This window comes from Phyllobates terribilis, unplaced genomic scaffold (assembly GCF_046119375.1).
Source record: "Phyllobates terribilis strain yellow unplaced genomic scaffold, ASM4611937v1 Scaffold_7__3_contigs__length_470593459, whole genome shotgun sequence".
Taxonomy (NCBI): domain Eukaryota; kingdom Metazoa; phylum Chordata; class Amphibia; order Anura; family Dendrobatidae; genus Phyllobates; species Phyllobates terribilis.
In genome coordinates this window covers 326615808-326634069 of record NW_027362767.1, presented here as the reverse complement: position 1 = coordinate 326634069, position 18262 = coordinate 326615808, and the positions used below count along the sequence as shown (strand labels likewise).

At 44.7% G+C, this 18262-nt stretch overlaps 1 protein-coding gene across 1 annotated transcript in view; it reads right to left on the bottom strand.

Moving 5' to 3' along the window:
* The window catches only part of LOC141154783 (traf2 and NCK-interacting protein kinase-like), a 329519-nt gene that overhangs the window by 206110 nt on the left and 105147 nt on the right, over positions 1 to 18262 (bottom strand). The window contains exons 11-13 of the mRNA XM_073641189.1: positions 17494 to 17625; positions 4484 to 4548; positions 2939 to 3024 (exon numbers count right to left, since the gene is read on the bottom strand). Of these exons, the coding sequence (XP_073497290.1) occupies positions 2939 to 3024; positions 4484 to 4548; positions 17494 to 17625 (283 nt within the window). The remainder of the gene's footprint in view (positions 1 to 2938; positions 3025 to 4483; positions 4549 to 17493; positions 17626 to 18262) is intronic.

Below are 18262 nucleotides of genomic sequence, written 5' to 3'. Positions count from 1 at the left end.
CCATAAAATATGCGTTTTTAATTATTTTTTCTTGACTTGTTTTTTTTGCATGCGTTTTTGTTGTTTTTTCTTCCATCCATTAGAATAGGTGAAAAAAGCTGCAAAAACGCTGAAGGAATTGAACTGTTTCAGAATTGAAACTGGGTCAGGATTCCTGTTGTGCTTCTACAGTTTGACCACAAGTGGCTTCTATTGTTCACCTTATTAATTGTGCTGCAACTCCACTCCCTACCACTGGAGGCTGCTGCTATGTTCTGCAATTGCGTTGTGTTTCTCTGTGGTATTGGGTCTTGCACATCATACACTTGGTGGGAGCTTCCAGTTTTGTAATGTGTAATTTTCCTTCTTCCATTTACATGAAATGTAATTTTTATGTCAGATTCACAGCTTTAGGGGCAATGGTACACCAGCTGCATTAAAGTATAACTACATCTGCCATGTGCCAGTTTATGTGAGCGACAGCTACTGAAGCAATGCCAGTTCTAATTGCAATATTGGACTTTGTGATTTAAGTGCATCATCACTTCCAAATTAAATCACTTGAAGTGCACAGTGTTACCTAAGCTGTCACTTAGCCTCGGGGCAGCTTTGCTGAAAGATTAAATAGCTAACTGCTATTAAGACACGGCTTTTCAGCGCTAGTATGCAAATATTGGACAATAAATACATTTTAATTACTCTGCCAATAAGATGAGCGGTTGTGTTTCCTGCGGTTGTGGATTGCACACTTGGCATATTTACCTTATCAAGTGCATAGTAAACTAATGCATTTGATTTTTCTGAGCTCTTCAAACTTTCAAGTTGTTAAAATGTTGAGGATGATCAGAAGTCATCCCCAAATTTCCCCATTTATTGGAATGGAATTTGCAGTAATCCATGCGAATGACTGGGAGACATCCCCAAATCTGGGAGAAGTAATTGTCCAATTAAATGAAAACAATGTATACTTCCCTCCTGCAAGCGCCACTGTTCCAACAATGTCAGCGCTGCTGTTCCCGGTAGGTGAAGTGACATTGTTGTGTCCAGTGATCGCCGCAGCCAATCAGTAGTTGCTGTTTGGCTGCTGCTCATTAATAATTTCTTATTGCTGATGTCCACTCTGAGGGAATAGTAAAGGCTGCAGCCAAACAGTGACAGCTGATTGGCTGCAGCAATCATGTGGCACAACATGGTCATCTCACCCACCAGGAACAGCAGCACCAACATGGCAGGAATGGCACCACTTCGGGTAATGAGTATATATTATAGATATGAATTGATTGGACAACCCCTTTAATGGGAATCTGTCACCAGGTTTTTGCTACTTCATCTGAGAACAGCATAATGTGGGAAAAGAGACCCTGATTCTAACAAAGTTGCACTTAGTTTATTGGGTGCGGCAGTTATGACACAATCAGAGTTCTTAGATTTAGAATACAGCAGATCTCAGAAAGCTAACCCCCTCACACACCACAGCTTTCTATTGTCTATAGACTGTGAGCTGCCTATCAGAGGAGGGGGCGGAGTCAGACTCACAGTCGCTTGAGTACTAGACCTGGCAGTGATAATGTGTTAGCGATAAAACACAGCTTAATTAATGACAAATTGCTGAATTCAGTGTTTCGGCCCCTATCTCCTGCTGCCTTCAGATTACATAGCGAAAACCTACTCGCCATAAACATAGCTACTGAGGGGGCGGCTGCCCCAGACCCCGCGCTCTGAGGGTCCCACCCGGAGCTGCGCTACCTAACTGTATAGTTAACCTAACTGTAGTTAAGACATGATCTCCCTGCACTACCGCTTTCCATTCTGTAGAACGCAGGTCACTTTAAGCCTGTTGTCTGCAGAACTGTCCGAGGCACTGGCGCACACACAGGACATCAGAGTTCCGGTGCAGTGACATCATCCCTCCGCACCGGGACCAACGTCCTGTGTGTGCAACGGCACTGTGACATCAGCGTGCTGGAGGAGCTTTGCCGAATTGCTTGAGAACTCATCAGGATGCCATAATACAGTGTGGAAGCTAATGTTGGGCCACTATACAGCATGAAGCTAATGCAGGGGCCATTATACAGTGTGGGAGTCAATGTGAGGCCATTATACAGCACGTGAGCTAATGTGGGGCCATTATACAAATTTGGGCTAATGTAGTGTCATTATATATCTTCAGCAGACCACCGGCTGTCATGACAACCCATTGGAGCCCCGGAATCGTAACAGGGCTGCCGATGGACGGGATCAATGACGCGTTTCCTGTCTGCATGTGTAAAATGCCGCTGTCAGTGATTTAACTGGTTATCAGCCCTAGGTGGATCTCTGATTCACACGCTACTGTTAACGGCACTTGATGGCTGATTAAATCAGCCATCAAGTGCTGGGAAAGTTGTGGGCTCAGCGTGTGAGCCTGCATCAAAGGTCGTCAAGGTTTTAAAAAAAGCACACTCATCAACATTTTTGTTCGCTTAATATATTGCAGTCATCATATTATATAGCACTGTGCACATACAATTGCTCATTTTGCCTTTCTACCCACTTAATTTTTCTCTTTTCCATTAGGTCTTTGACATTACATGATTAAAAACAGACTAGCTGAATCCATCTAAGCTCTATGTAGAAGCAGAAAGTCTCTTTTCTCTGCATGGGTCATCATTAGAACTACAATTCTACATCACTGCAAAGTCCCTGGCAGGAGGGAGGAGCAGAGCAACTGGGTCAGGAATTGAAAACTGGGATGACTCATGCGGGGAAAAGACTCCCTGTTTCTTAAAACACTGCATTAAATCACTTTCTGACTGCGCAGGACACTGCCACTACGTGTGAATACACCTCATTTATATTTTAGGCTTTTATCAGCAATTTTCACACTTCTTTTTAAGTCAAGATCAGGAGCAAATTTAGGAAAGAGCAATAGTTCCATTATACGTTTTCTGTACTTTCAGTATTTAAAGGGATCAGTCACCTGGTTTTTGTCTGCTGCTCTGATTCCCAATCACGCTGCAACATTTCGCTGGCTCAGGCTGTTCCTTGGATTTCGGAAGGAAGCCACTAATAGAGGAAATATAGAAGTTAGCGCATTGCAATGTAGTCACAGCAATTTAATAATGGACTTATCAAGTTTTCTGCAGTCAATAAGTGGACTGATAAACCAACCACTTTGGCAATCCTGCTGCTGAGAGTCTGCATCCATCACCTTGGGCAGAGTAACCCTCAAAATAGAGATCTACATTTAGGATTAATTCAGATGGTGGAGTTGAAAGTGCATAAAAACCACATACAGATTTGCTTTGGCTTTAAATGCAGTTGAACATGTTACCTATGAAGCACTTTTATTTTATATGTTTTACCGTCCTGATAACCATGGCAAAAACACATGCATTTTATTCTATACGATTTTTAGTGTGGTTTTATTATCCTTCGTCGGTGATGTACATTGCAGAGTTTTCTTGACTTATACCTTGACAAAAGGCACCAATATATACCACCATACTAGGGCCCCATTGATGCTCTTTCCTATATATATGAAAGAAGGTATGCTAATGAATATAACCAGCCCAAACAAGACCGACAAATGTTGTCGGATTTTCATTAGGTCAGTTCTCATTTAATAATTGTGATATAGGCACAATTGAGTACTTGTATATAACCCAAAATAACCTGTTTGTGCTGGGATTTGTGGCGGTGAGGATAGATATAGACATATTGCCACCACGGATTTTGCGGCTGTGAATCAGCTGCAAAATTCTGTGCAGATTTTGGTGCTGATTAAAATTTTGCAATGTAAAGCAAGACACCTATGGCCAGTCCAAGTGCAAATGATCATCACAATCCGCATTAAAAATGTAAAAGATGTGAATCTGGCCTTAAATTCCCAACTCAAGCTGGCATAACCTAAAACGAGATTTAAGTGGGGAAATTAGCCACGCAGCCCTAGCTTTGCTTCGGAGATGCAGCATTAGACTGAGCAAATCAGTTGCCAAGATAAAGCTTACAATCATACATCGCTTGAAGTCATTTCTGCATCACAAATGAGAATTAATAAAATTAAAATAAAAAGGGACCTTGATGGTTGTTAGTAGCAACAGTTTTATTTTTTTGCGTCCAGGTTTTGCATAAGTATTTCTTTTCACCTGCACTAACGCCTCCAGTACTGACTTTCTGCAACATCATTTTAAGTGCATTATGGAAACTAATGAGTTTAATTTCCTTTGTAATGATTGTTTAAATATAAATCTTAAAAAAAAATTGTATAATAGGAATTCTTCATTTCAGATCCCTTGATACATTCTTCTGAAGCCTGCTCCTTCAAGCCCTGTGTAAGTGTGGATATGAGGACTGACTCATAGGAGAACATTTTTTATCTCCATGAGTTGAATTGTCCATAAATAGATTAGTTATAATTAGTGTTTGTCAGAATGTATTATATGAAGCCTGCAATTATGTTCCCAGAATTGTCTGTCTGGTTGCGTTCCACAGAGCTGGAATATCTTATTTCGCCTTGACTTACCCAGATGGGTTTCTTTGGTGGCCTCGGTTGTCCTTACAAAACTTCGATGTGGTTCGTTCTGGAACCTGAACAAAAGAGACACTTCATCAGTAAGCCCTTACTGACATCATTGAAATAGAAGCCTGTTAAAGAAGTTCTACAAATGTATTTATTTTTATGGGGAAGCAGAGCAAAAAGAATATTTTTAAACGTCTTACTATATGGTGCTGTCAATAAGTGATTACAATCTTCCTGATCCTGGAAAGACCGATCTCTGTTTTCCCTATTTTCCAATCTTTTTTTATATACTCAGTAAGGCTCATCATCTTTTTTCAGCCACATAAAGACTGATGATATACCAGATATTCACAATGGCAAGGTAGACTCGATATGTCATTGTTTTCTCAGGTTGGCACAAATGAAGTCCGTCAGACCATTTGGTTGCAGAATGAGTGGATAGTTACCCCACCCCAAGACGTACCATTGCATCATAAAGCGGGTATGAGAGCAGAGCTGGCTCAGGAGCTGAGGCCTCTACACACAAAGCAGATGCCGGCTGTATCACACAGCCAGCATCTGCGTCTAACAGCAGCAGCCTTAAGGAGCTCTGATCGCTACTGTTAATGCATTAAATGCTGCTGTCAATCACGGACCGTGACATTTAAACTGTGCGATTCTCCCAGTGTCCATTGCGGGCATCTATCATAATCACAGGATGCCGATGAGCTTCCATGGTAGCTGGAGGCCTGCTGAGGGCCTGTTAGTACTCCTCTGAAGCCCAACCTGTGGCCCAGGCTTCACAGAATACCATGATTAGGACTATATACTGCAGTATATAACTGCAATAACAAGCTACCGTACGTATGGCTTTTTCGATATAGAAATAAAAAAGTTATAACTCTTTGCTGAAAGGGGGGAAAGAAACTGAAGGGCAAAAAAAAAGCATTTCAGTATATGATACAGATGAGCAAAAGATCCCAAGTTCAAGACCCCTATGGAGTTTAAAAAAAGTGAAAAGATATAAAAAACATAAAAATTAATAGACATGAAAACATAAGATTACCAACCTTGTCCCCAGTTAATAATAATAAAAAAGCATATTTGTTATCACTGCGCCCATGAAATCGATAGTGCAGTCTATCAGAATATAAAATTCTTTCACCTGATTCATGCCTCCCAAACCGCTGGCAGCATAAATCAGAGCCTGGCTGCACAACTGCAGTCAGGTAGATTTTTCTCTGAAACAAACTGGCTTTTCAGACAATACATAATTTAAACTAGCCTGGCATTGCCCCCAGCCAGGTATTCCCAGCCCTGCGGCAGGTGATTGACAGATCTCTCACATAGTGTTCTGTTTGGACAACATGAATCAGGTGACAGTATGGGAAACCTGTATGGGAAATGTCCTAAAGACATTTAAAAATAATCACTTAAACTGTAATCTTAGCCTACCTGGCTTTGCTACTATATATATACACACATATATATACATATATAAACCCCACTTCGTAATCGTACCGACCTTTTACAATCATGTTGCCAGGTCAATCTTACCCCACAGATAATTCTGTGAAAACTAACCTCAAAAATTGTTGACATAATTGTGTTTTTCTTCACCATTTCACCTCATTTAGATTTTTTTTTTCTATTTCTCAATACCATGTATAATAAAATGAACGGTGTCAATCAAAACTACAACTTGTCCCACCAAAAATAACAAGCTATGTATGGCTTTTTCAATATAAAAATAAAAAAGTTACAAGTCCTTGCTGAAAGAGGGAAAGAAACTAAAGGGTAAAAAAGCTGAATTGGCTGCATCCATAAGGTGTTAAATAAATGCAGGAGCCTAACTGGAAGTGCAGCTACAGGAAGAAAATGAGGTTCTATTCTCCCTGCAGCCGCTCACTTCTACTCATCAGGGCAGCACCAGGGCTGTCATTAGTCAGCTCTCAGTACACAGTGAGTGCGCTGCAAGCACTTCCTCTGCTTCTTGATTGACATCCTGCTGTGCACACATATGCTACTGTAGAGGGGAGAACACGGGCCGCTACCATCAAGCTGTGTGCCAGAACTATCTTTTCTTCGCCCAATGCCCCTACTATTAAGGACTGAGACCGGAGCAATGAAGGATTTGCTGTACTCACTGTTACGCCGTCTCTTGGACCAGGACAGAGACCGACTGCAAGCAAGACAGGAGATCGTAGATCCGGGGTAACAGACTCACTTTTACTGTGTAATTCTTCCATACACGGCTGCAGTATACATATCAAGACAAGATCTTTTGTTAGTGAAGTCCGCTTTGGAATGTGCCTTTCCAGTGTCTGTTCTCGTCCCTTCCTGAGACTCAACATCTTCCACATCTTCTGGGACCCGGTTGAGAGACTCCCCTCTAGGGAAACAGAGGCCTCGTACTGAGCACCTCTTACAGGCCATGAGCCTAGGACATAGCAAGTGTCCAGATTCTGTCTCAAATGTGCCCTCATTCTGTTCCGATAACTTGTACGAATAAAACACCTCTTTACTGCTGTTGTAGTCTGCTTTGCTTCCTGCTCAGTCGTCCTCCACAGTCGGTCTCTCTCTTTGTAAGGGAACAGAACATACCCCAGTTCTGTGCACTCGGGTCTTGAACCCAGGAATGGAGTGGCCTGACACAGGCCTCTCCTAATGGCATGCGTACACAAACTAATGTTCCTCACTCTTCACTCTCCTCCAACTGTCTGTAACCAGGAAATGATTTTTTTTATAAAAACTGTTCTTATACTGTCCTATATTCTGTCCTCCCAGCTGATGATGTAACCCTTGTCATACCCTCTGGTGTCTAAGCAGTGTAGTGCAGCTGAATCCCTCTCTATTGTATAGTTCCCCACTGGGCAGACCTCCCGCATCCCAGGGACGGCCTTAGGCAAAGCCTGTGGAGAACAGGATACAATAACGGCCATAGGGATATCACAGCAAACACTTTATCAGAAACTACATAACCATATAAACATATAAAACACTTAACCCCTTCTTGACCTGACATCTTCATCACCCCTCAGCCCCCTACATGCCCCACTTCAGAACTTGGTTATCCCCGACCATTCTACTCATACATAAATCATAAAACATTTTAACTTTGCAAACCCCACTTTTCTTCTCCCGTGAACAACGTCCCGGTCTCTCAAAACTTGGTTGGCCATTGTAGAACGGCCCGACAGAGTGTCCTCTGGACAGCGCCTTTAGCAGCAGGACAACGGGTCCTCAGATGGAGAAACGCTGCAAGTGGGAAAGACCATTCAGGGGAAAACACTGTCCCGGACAGTAGAAGTATAGCCTTGTGGCTCAGACTGGCCTCAAACTCGGCCACGTGGGACGGCTTCCGGAGAAAAACAAAACTCAATTGCTCAGCTTCTTGAAAAAGTCCTCTTGCATCAACTGGATGCAGGTGTTTGGTGATGGAGGGCGATCCCACCTCCAGGGGGCATTGGGGTATTGCTGTCTCCCCTTGTCCACTTTCTGGACGTCAGTCCCGGCCATTAACACGTGAGTGGTGTTGTTTACATATATACCGGGAACGGCTACTGGGGGTGCTGCAGATGCCATAGCTCCATCCTCCTGGGGTCTAGTTGAAGCTGAAGTAGGATTAGCCGGCTCTTGTGCCTCAGTGCCCATCTCCGTGGTCCTGACTGGATTCTGGGTTTCGGAGGGCTGGCGCTCGGACTGGTTAGACGGAGGTGGGTGTCGCAGCTGCTGACGTTGCGCCCACTCGAATGCAGCTTCCTCTTCCCAGCGAGCGGTCTCCTCAGCCGAGGAGGGGCGCATGATACCCACTGCATACCAACCCTTGCGACACCAGACCTTCATGAAATTTACTTTTTCCCCCACATATAAGCTGTGCATGCAATATGGCAAAGTGTCCCTCTTCACCATGGCTCTATTGATGTACACGTCGCCTGTGCCCTGTTCCTTGATGAAGCCAAATTCTCTTACAATGTTGAAGTCCACAACCCTCCCCTCAGTGCACTGCTCCTCAAACTGAGCCCACCTCTGGCCTGCCAGCCACTCCCGAGCGAGCGCATCAGCATCCATACGCTCCTCCACCACGTCAGGTAGCTCCCATGGTCAGCGGAAGCTGCAGGAGGAGGATCCCAGACAGATAGGGGGTCCCAGCGCCCATTGTCCCAGTCAAACTCATCAGGCGCAGACCGTGGTGGGGCCTCGAGTGCCGGTAAGGGGATAGGAGCAGGCTGAGGGGCAGAGGCAGGCCGCGGAGCGGGAACCGGCCGTGTAATGGGAGCTCTCAGGGGAAGCAAGGCGGGAAGGGGAAGCTTTTCTTCCTCTTTGGCCATCTGAGGAGATACATACGGCCCAGGGGGAGTGCACCGACCTGGTTCGTGGATCCACTCGAGCGGCGGCATCCTTTCTTCTCCTTCCATCTGGGTCCAGTAGGTCACTTTTATCTCGTGCTGGACCAGACCCAGCTCCGGTCGCGGCGTGGCCTCCCTTCGTGCGGCGGCCAACATGGGGACCGCTTCTTCCTCCTCCAGTATGATCTTCCCGGCTGCGGCCCCTGGGATAGTTAAGTAGATGCATTCTTCATCTGAGGTACAGTCCATGTCTTCCAATCCCTTGATATCGCACACGGTGCAGGTCATTTTTCTCTGTAGCTGTAGCAGCTCTGCGTCCATACACTTGCTGTTCTGGACGCAGAATGGCGCCGGCAAGTCTCTTCCGGTGTGTCTCCAGCTCAACAAACCCCGCCTTTCCGCCAGTGACGCAGATGACATCTCCGCAGTCACTCCTCTGAACTCCGGCCCTTGCCGCGCCCACTGATCTCATCGTCTCTTACCAGGTGAGGCCTCTCTCCTCCTGGTACACCCTTTCTTCCATACGGCTCCACCTCTCCTGGGCTGCACTTTGGTTCTGGACCACCCTGTAAGGGGTGGTCATCTGGTGGGCCGTACTTGCCATTTTCGAGCTCTTGGTCTCTCACCACGCCCACGATGGGCCAAATTTCCTCTCCCACTCGGACACGCGGTCGCCGCCATCTTGGGAATCACGTTGATGTCCACCATTTTGGGAAACTCACCACCATCCACCATTCTGGCAATTATGTCGCGATTATTCTTTAGGCTACTGAATTCTGCACTTTTGTCACTTAGCTCCTCGCCGTTCATCATTCTGGCATTGCCATCCACCATTCTGGCATTTTTTCTCTTTTTCTTCACCTGCACGGCACTTGCTTCTTTCCTTAACTTCCCGCCATCCACCATTCTGGCGTTTTTATCTTGCTTCTTCTTTAGTTTCCCCGCTTTCTTCTTTTTCTTCATTTTCTCTTTTTCTTCTGTTTCTTTACTTTCCAGGGCCTTATACCCTGTTCGCAGCACCACTTGTAGAGGGGAGCACACGGGGCCGTTACAATCACGCTGTGTGCCGGAACTATCTTTTCTTTGCCCAATACCCCCTCTACTATTGTAGCACCCTGAGGATTCGGCTGCTACAGGGGTATTGCACCTCAACCCAGAGGTGTGATATTCCACTCCCGGGTAAGGATGGAGTGTGGAACTGAGCTCAGTAAGCTGCATGCACTACACACATCCCATTTCCGAGGAACAGACCGATGGTACTCCCACTAGAGAAATGTGCAGGTACGACAGTGTCTGTTCCTGGCTGGAGTGGGAGGGGGGTGGAACATCCCAGTAGTGTAGGGGCAGATAGGGGGAGCAGTCTGGGTAGTGCTAGGAGCTCATTGGGTGCTGGTCACCTGAGCTCACACATAGAGGGAGTATATAAGGTGGGCACCATCTTAGGACAGGGTCTTTTGCAGAGTGAGGTCAGTCTGTCAGAGTTGAGTCAGAGAAGCAGAGCAGAGGAGAAGAGCAGCTCCAAGGCCAAGAGAGAGAGAGAGGAGAAAGACCCAGAGGGGGAGAAAGAAGGAACTCCAAGAGCCCAAATTAGACCAGAGGGTGAAGAGTTGGCAACAGGGTACCGGATCCCAAGCTGGCAGAGGCTACAGCACACCTTAGCCAGGAACCGGAGGTCGTGGGCAGGATCGATCTGCCACGATCACCCACTAAATCCACCCGGAAGGCAGACCAGGAATAGGGTCAGGGAACCCAGAGACAAGGGTTTACCACCAAGAGGCCCGAGGGAGCCGGACATAGGTGGATCCCTGGTGGGGAAGGCCAGAGAAGAGGACAGGACAGAAAGGGAGCTCAGGACCACGCTCCAGAATCACCTGGGGGTTGGCTGAGTCCAGGACCTGGTGGACGCAGCACGGCTCGGGTGGTCACTTAAGGCCGGAGTGACCAGAACAACTGCAGTAAGTAAACAAACCCTGAACTGCACAGCCCGACTCTGAGTCTCATTTCCATCCTCGCTGCACCACCACAACCCCCATCCTCTGCAACTGACCCCCTGAGGCTATACCCCTCCCGTTGGGGGTTATACTACCTGAGCTGCACATACATCACCAGCCTCAGCGGACCCTGCTGCAGCGGCGGCCGTACTGACCGCAATTCAACGGGTGGCGTAGTCGACACAAAAGAACATCTAGTAACATCATAAGGACTGCCACACACTGAGCTTGACACCCTGGGCACGGACCGGGTCACAGCCACTCGGAGACTACAACCCCCATCTGATCCGGCTCCGGGTATCCCTAACAGCACTGGCCCAGGGGGCGCGTCACTATTAAGGACTGAGACCGGAGTGTGTGCTGCAATGAAGGATTTGCTGTACTCACTGTTACACCATCTCTTGGACCAGGACCGACACCGATCACAAGCAAGACACAAGATCGTAGATCCGGGTTAACTGACTCACTTTTACTGTGCAATTCTTCCATACACGGCTGCAGTATACAGATCAAGACAAGATCTTTGGTTAGTGAAGTCCGCTTTGGAATGTGCCTTTCCAGTGTCTGTTCTCGTCCCTTCCTGAGACTCAACATCTTCCACATCTTCTGGGACCCGGTTGAGAGACTCCCCTCTAGGGAAACAGAGGCCTCATACTGAGCACCTCTTACAGGCCATGAGCCTAGGACATAGCCAGCGTCCAGATTCTGTCTCAAAAGTGCCCTCATTCTGTTCCGATAACTTGTACTAATAAAACACCTCTTCACTGCTGATACTGCTGTTGTAGTCTGCTTTGCTTCCTGTTCAGTCGTCCTCCACACTCCGTCTCTCTCTTTGTATGGGAACAGAACATACCCCGGTTCTGTGCACTCGGGTCTTGAACCCAGGGATGGAGTGGCCTGACACAGGCCTCTCCTAATGGCATGCATACACTGCCTAATGTTCCTCACTCTTCACTCTCCTCCAACTGTCTGTAACCAGGAAATGATTTTTTCTAAAAAACTGTTCTTATGCTGTAACTCCTCCCAGCTGATTATGTAACCCTTGTCCTAACCCTCTGGTGTCGAAGCAGTGTAGTGCAGCTGAATCCCTCTCTATTGTATAGTTCCCCTCTGGGCAGACCTCCCGCACCCCAGGGGACGGCCTTAGGCAAAGCCTGTGGAGAACCGGATACAATAACGGCCATAGGGATATCACAGCAAGCACTTTATCAGAAACGACATAACCATATAAAACACTTAACCCCTTCTTGACCCGACGTCTTCCTCACCCCTCAGCCCCCTACACTACAGAGCTGGATGTCTGTTAAGGAGTGATGGGGGGTTTACAGAGCGTCCTCCCCTAAATGTCCGTGACTTGAAAAGATGCAGCATGTCAGTAGTCTGATCTTTTGTACAAATCTGTACATGTTTTGCCAGCTTTTTGCTGGCGAGATGAGGGACTTGTTTTTCATAGATGGTCCCACATGTATTAGATACTTATGGTATATCCTGTGGCTATGACATAAATGTCTGAGATAAGAAGACACCTTTCAGTATACCTAAAATAATCATGTTTGAATTGTATATATTCTATCTCTCTTTTTCTGTATTATCATCACCTTGTCCATCTCACTTGTCTATTCTTGACTTTCAATCAGTTATAATCCAGTTCCCCTCGTTATATCCTGTAAGTTTTTATGTGGAGCACTTGCCTTAGGAATTGACGAGAGGAATGAATAGGCTCTATGAATATGATCATACCCATAGAATTTATGATCACCGGCTACCAGAGAGTTAATAACATCAGATGTCTTATGGTTAATTTATTTTTCTTCAGCCATGAAGAGCTGCTCTTCCCATCTCTGAGATGCGGCTATGTAGATCAGGTTTACAGAGCAGCCTCTGTTCCTCTGCTAGTCTCTGCCCCAGTTTGTTTGTAAAGTTCTGAAGTTCTAATAGGTTTGAAAACATCATTTGCAACGCATGGCTGAATTTTAGAGATACTTAGACACTGTCACAAAGATTTATTTCTATGTTTAGTCAGGCTAACAAAATATACTAACTTTTGCAAACCTAAAGTCAGCAAGTGGATATATATATTTTTTATACATACTGTATATTATACTCAAAAATCTGGGGCATCATCAAAATTCTCTGCACATGAATTCATACATTTCGTTTCATAGTCGTTCTGTACGGAAAAGTTTCCATTTCGTTAACTTTCTGTAAAGATAAACCTGCTTTTTGTAATCTCAAATAAGACGAACTGTTGTGGGGCTGTCTCCATATGTTTAAGACACGGTACCCAGAACACTATCTAGTACTCTTTATGGACATTAGTACTGGGACTTTCTTTTTAATCATTGAATTCAGGTTTTATATTCTGTCCTATTCCCACAGCTGAATAAAATCCATCCACTTGCCATGCCATCTGCCATTACCAACATTTGTGAAAGAATGGCTCTTTCTAAAGAGTTCACCAATACCAGCCTTTAATAGGACGTCACCTGTGTAACAAGTTCATGAAATTTCTGCCCTCCTAAATATTCCACCATCACCTGTGAGCAGTGGCGTCCTGCTAATAGAGGCAAACCATGCCGCTGCTATGGGGTCTCTGAGTCGGGGGGGGCGGTGTCAGAGGCAGCACTGGCCCTCCCCGCCATCACACTTTCAACTGTGTCTGCATCCTGGAAAGCAATGATGGAATGGGGAGTCATCAACTCCTTCCTCCATCATTCTCCCTGTGCGTCTGAGCTCTGACATCTCAGCACAGCAGCCGCAAAGATGTCCCTATATTGCGCCTGCCATGCAGAACTTCAGACCACAAGCTTGCAGAGACAAGAGCAGCAGGGGAACATGAAGAGGTATATATATTTTTTAATCAATGAGTACGTAGCAGGTGCCATTATACTGTTTGGAGGGCTATATGGTGGGCCATTATACTATTTAGTGGGCTATATGGAGGCTATTATACTATTTGGAGAGCTATGTGGAGACCATTATACTATTTGGAGGGCTATGTGGAGGTCATTATACTATTTGGACAGCTATGTGAAGGCCATTATACTATTTAGTGGGCTATGTGGAGGCCATTATACTATTTAGTGGGCTTTGTGGAGGCCATTATACTATTTGGAGCGATATGTGGAGGCCATTATACTATTTGGACAGCTATGTGGGGGCCATTATACTATTTAGTGGACTATGTGGAGGCTATTATACTATTTGGAGGGCTATGTGGAGGATATTATATTATTTGGAGGGCTATGTGGAGGCTATTATACTATTTGGACGGCTATGTGGAGGCCATTATACTAATTGGAGGGATAAATGAAGGCCATTATACTATTTGGAGAGATATGTGGGAGCCATTATACTATTTGGAGGGATATGTGGGGGCCATTATACTATTTGGACAGCTATGTGGGGGCCATTATACTACTTAGTGGGCTTTGTGGAGGCCATTATACTATTTATTGGGCTATGTGGAGGCCATTATACTATTTGGACAGCTATGTGGGGGCCATTATACTATTTAGTGGACTATGTGGAGGCTATTATACTATTTGGAGGGCTATGTGGAGGCCATTATACTATTTGGAGGGCTATGTGGATTCCATTATACTATTTGGAGGGATATGTGGAGGCCATTATACTATTTGGAGGGATATGTTGAGGCCATTATACTATTTGTAGGGATATGTGGGGGCCATTATACTATTTGGACAGATATGTAGCAGCCATTATACTATGTGAAGGGCTATGTGGAGGTCATTATACTATTTAGTGGGCTATGTGGAGGCCATTATACTATTTGGACAGCTATATGGAGGCCATTATACTATTTAGTGGACTATGTGGAGGCTATTATACTATTTGGAGGGCTATGTGGATGCCATTATACTATTTGGAGGGCTATGTGGAGGCTATTATACTATTTGGAGGGCTATGTGGAGGCCATTATACTATTTGGAGTGATATGTGGAGGCCATTATACTATTTGGAGGGATATGTGGAGGCCATTATACTATTTGGAGGGCTATGTGAGGGCCATTATACTATTTAGTGGGCTATGTGGAGGCCTTTATACTATTTGGAGGGCTATGTGGAGGCTATTATACTATTTGGCGGGATATGTAGGGGCCATTATACTATTTGGACAGCTATGTAGCAGCCATTATACTATGTGAAGGGCTATGTGGAGGCCATTATACTACTATTTAGTGGGCTATGTGGAGGCCATTATACTATTTGGAGGGATATGTGGAGGCATTATACTATTTGGACAGCTATGTGGAGGCTATTATACTATTTGGAGGGATATGTGGAGGCCATTATACTATTTGGAGGGATATGTGGAGGCCATTATACTATTTGGAGGGCTATGTGAGGACCATTATACTATTTGGAGGGCTATGTGGAGGCTATTATACTATTTGGAGGGCTATGTGGAGGCTATTATACTATTTGGAGGGATATGTGGGGGTCATTATACTATTTAGACAGCTATGTAGCAGCCATTATACTATGTGAAGGACTATGTGGGGGCCATTATACTATGTGAAGGGCTATGTGGGGGCCATTATACTATTTAGTGGCCTATGTGGAGGCTATTATACTATTTGGAGGGATATGTGGAGGCCATTATACTATTTGGAAGGATATGTGGAGACCATTATACTATTTGGAGGGATATGTGGGGGCCATTATACCATTTGGACAGCTATGTAGCAGCCATTATACTATGCGAAGAGCTATGTGGGGGCCATTATACTATCTAGTGGGCTATGTGGAGGCCATTATACTATTTGGAGGGCTATGTGGATGCCATTATACTTTGTAGTGGGCTATGTGGAGGCTATTATACTATTTGGAGGGCTATGTGGAGGCCATTATACTAATTGGAGGGATAAATGGAGGCCATTATACTATTTGGAGGGATATGTGGGGGCCATTATACTTTTTGGAGGGATATGTGGGGGCCATTATACTATTTGGACAGCTATGTAGCAGCCATTATACTATGCGAAGAGCTATGTGGGGGCCATTATACTGTTTGGAGGGCAATGTTGGGGGCTGTTATACCATTTTGAGGGCTATGTGGGGTCATTAATTATACTATTTGGAAAGCTACATGGAGGTCCATTATAAAGTTTGGAGGGCTAGTGTAGTCCATTATACTGTGTGCAAGCCTTTACACAGTATGGAGGGTTTTGTGGGTTGCATCATACTGTGTGGAGGATTCTTTTTGGGCCATTATAATGTATGGAGGGCCATTATACTGTGTTTGGGGCCATCATATTGTGTGGAGGGCTGTGTAATGGCCATCAAACTGTGTGGGGGACTCTGGGAGCCATCATACTGTGTTACAATCACTGTAGGGGCATGATACGGTCTTGGGATTACTGTGTGGGTACTGTAGGATCATCAAACTGTGCGTGTTGAGAGTACTGTACAGGAATTCACCATGGGGTTATCATACTGTGCTTTGAGGGGCACTTTTGTTGGCATCACACTTTTATGGGGGCCATGAAAGGAGTATGTTAGAGCATGGGAATACTATGGGGCTTCAATAAGAGCAAAATTACTTTGTAAGGGCTGTAATGTTGTGAGATTATGCTCTTCTGTGACCCACCGAATATTTTTTTTTTGTGAGGGGGTCCAATTACGACTGATTTCTATGTACGCCCCTGCCTGTGAGTGGTATTACTGAAATGTGGAAGAACTGCAGCAACTCAACAATGAAGTGGAAATCATGTAAAGTTACAGAACAGGGTCGCTGAGTGCTGAGGCTCATAAAATGCAAAAAGTCCAAACCTTCTCTGGCATTAATATCAGCACAAAAACTGCGCCCTGAAGCTTCATGACATGGGTTTCCATGCGAGCCTTACATCACCTAACACAATGCCAAGTGTTGGATGGAGTGGTGTAAAGCAGCTGCCACCGGACTCTGGAGCAGTGAAAATGTTTTTTGTGGAGTGATGAATCATGTTTCTCTATCTGGCATTTGCCATGATTGTTATTGATGAATGCCAGGAAAACGGTATCTGCCTGATGTTGTGTGAACGGTAAAGTTTGGTGGAGGAGGAGTCCTATGGCCACTTAGGTCCTGTGAAGGGAAATTTTAATGCTGCAGCATACAAGACTTTTTGGACAAATGGATGCTTCTCAGTTTGTGGGAATAGTTTGAGAAAGGCTATTTTTTGTTCCAACATGACTGTGCCCAGTGCACAAAGTAAAGTCTGTAAAGGCATGGTTGGGTGCAGGAAAACTTGAGTGGCCATACAGATCTCTGACCTCAACCTCATCAAACTCCTTTGAGGTGTGGTAGAATGGAGATTGTGAACTAGGCCCTCTTGTCTAACCTTGGTGTGTGACCTCACAAATGCTCTTCTAGATGAATGGGCAAAAATTCACGGAGGAACCCAGCTTCTTATTAATGTCTATGGGTTTACAATGGAATATCATAAAGGCTCCTGTTGGTGTAATGTGTAGGTGTAACTAATTAGAAAACACCGTAATAGCGGCTGCTGGCCGTGGTGTATTTTTGGCTATAGATATTTGACCTCTAGATACTTCTTTGGTAATAAGCCCTCACTGTATATAATATATCATCAGGACATAATACTTCTTTAACAATATGCAAAAGAAACTGTAAATCTAATGTTTGAAATAAATAGAATATAAAGCAATTATTTATACATCTCCCATCTACCTTAGGTGGCTGTTCTTCGCCTTGCACTGAGCCCCAAAACACATCATCTTTTCCGGGGGTCAGAGGACTTATGATCATGTCAGACAGGGAACTGCTGTAGTGATTGTCTCTGCTGGAGCGGAGATTTTCATTCTTTGTTTAAGAGAGAAAACAAACACATGGATGAAATAATAATGCTGGATCGCAGGAGACTGCACTGGATGCAGAAACCTTCTCCAGCTCGGCTCTCTAGAGTTTAGGAGCTGTACATATTAATAATATTAACTGTTTCCTCTATCAATGTCTAAGAGAAGAACATAGAAAAGCCAAAAGTACTGCAGCTCCCGGGGGCGATCTAATCTTGTACTTGATGCCCTCGAAGCCTAGTATAAGAGTGTGAAATAAGCCTAAGGACACAAACAAGAACAGATGTTGCGCACTTCATCTTTTCACACTGATATTTTACATACTGATGAGAGCGGATCAACTGGGTTCTAATTTCAGACACAAAAAGAATGGTTGAGGTCAGAAAAAAATGCAAATGGGGCTCTATCTAAACCAATTTGACATTAATGACCTTTCCTAATAATATGCCAGCAACGCCTATCTTTTTTTTATGTTAAGTGAGTCTATAATACATGTGAAAATAATAAAAAAACTTTGTGACATATCTTATCAGAGATCTCCAGTGAACACAGACTTTTCCCTTACTGAGATAGGAGATGGCAGTTGGTGCTTAGAAAGTTCTATGGAGAACTGTAACTGTCGTTTCAAGAGAACTTGCAGCAGA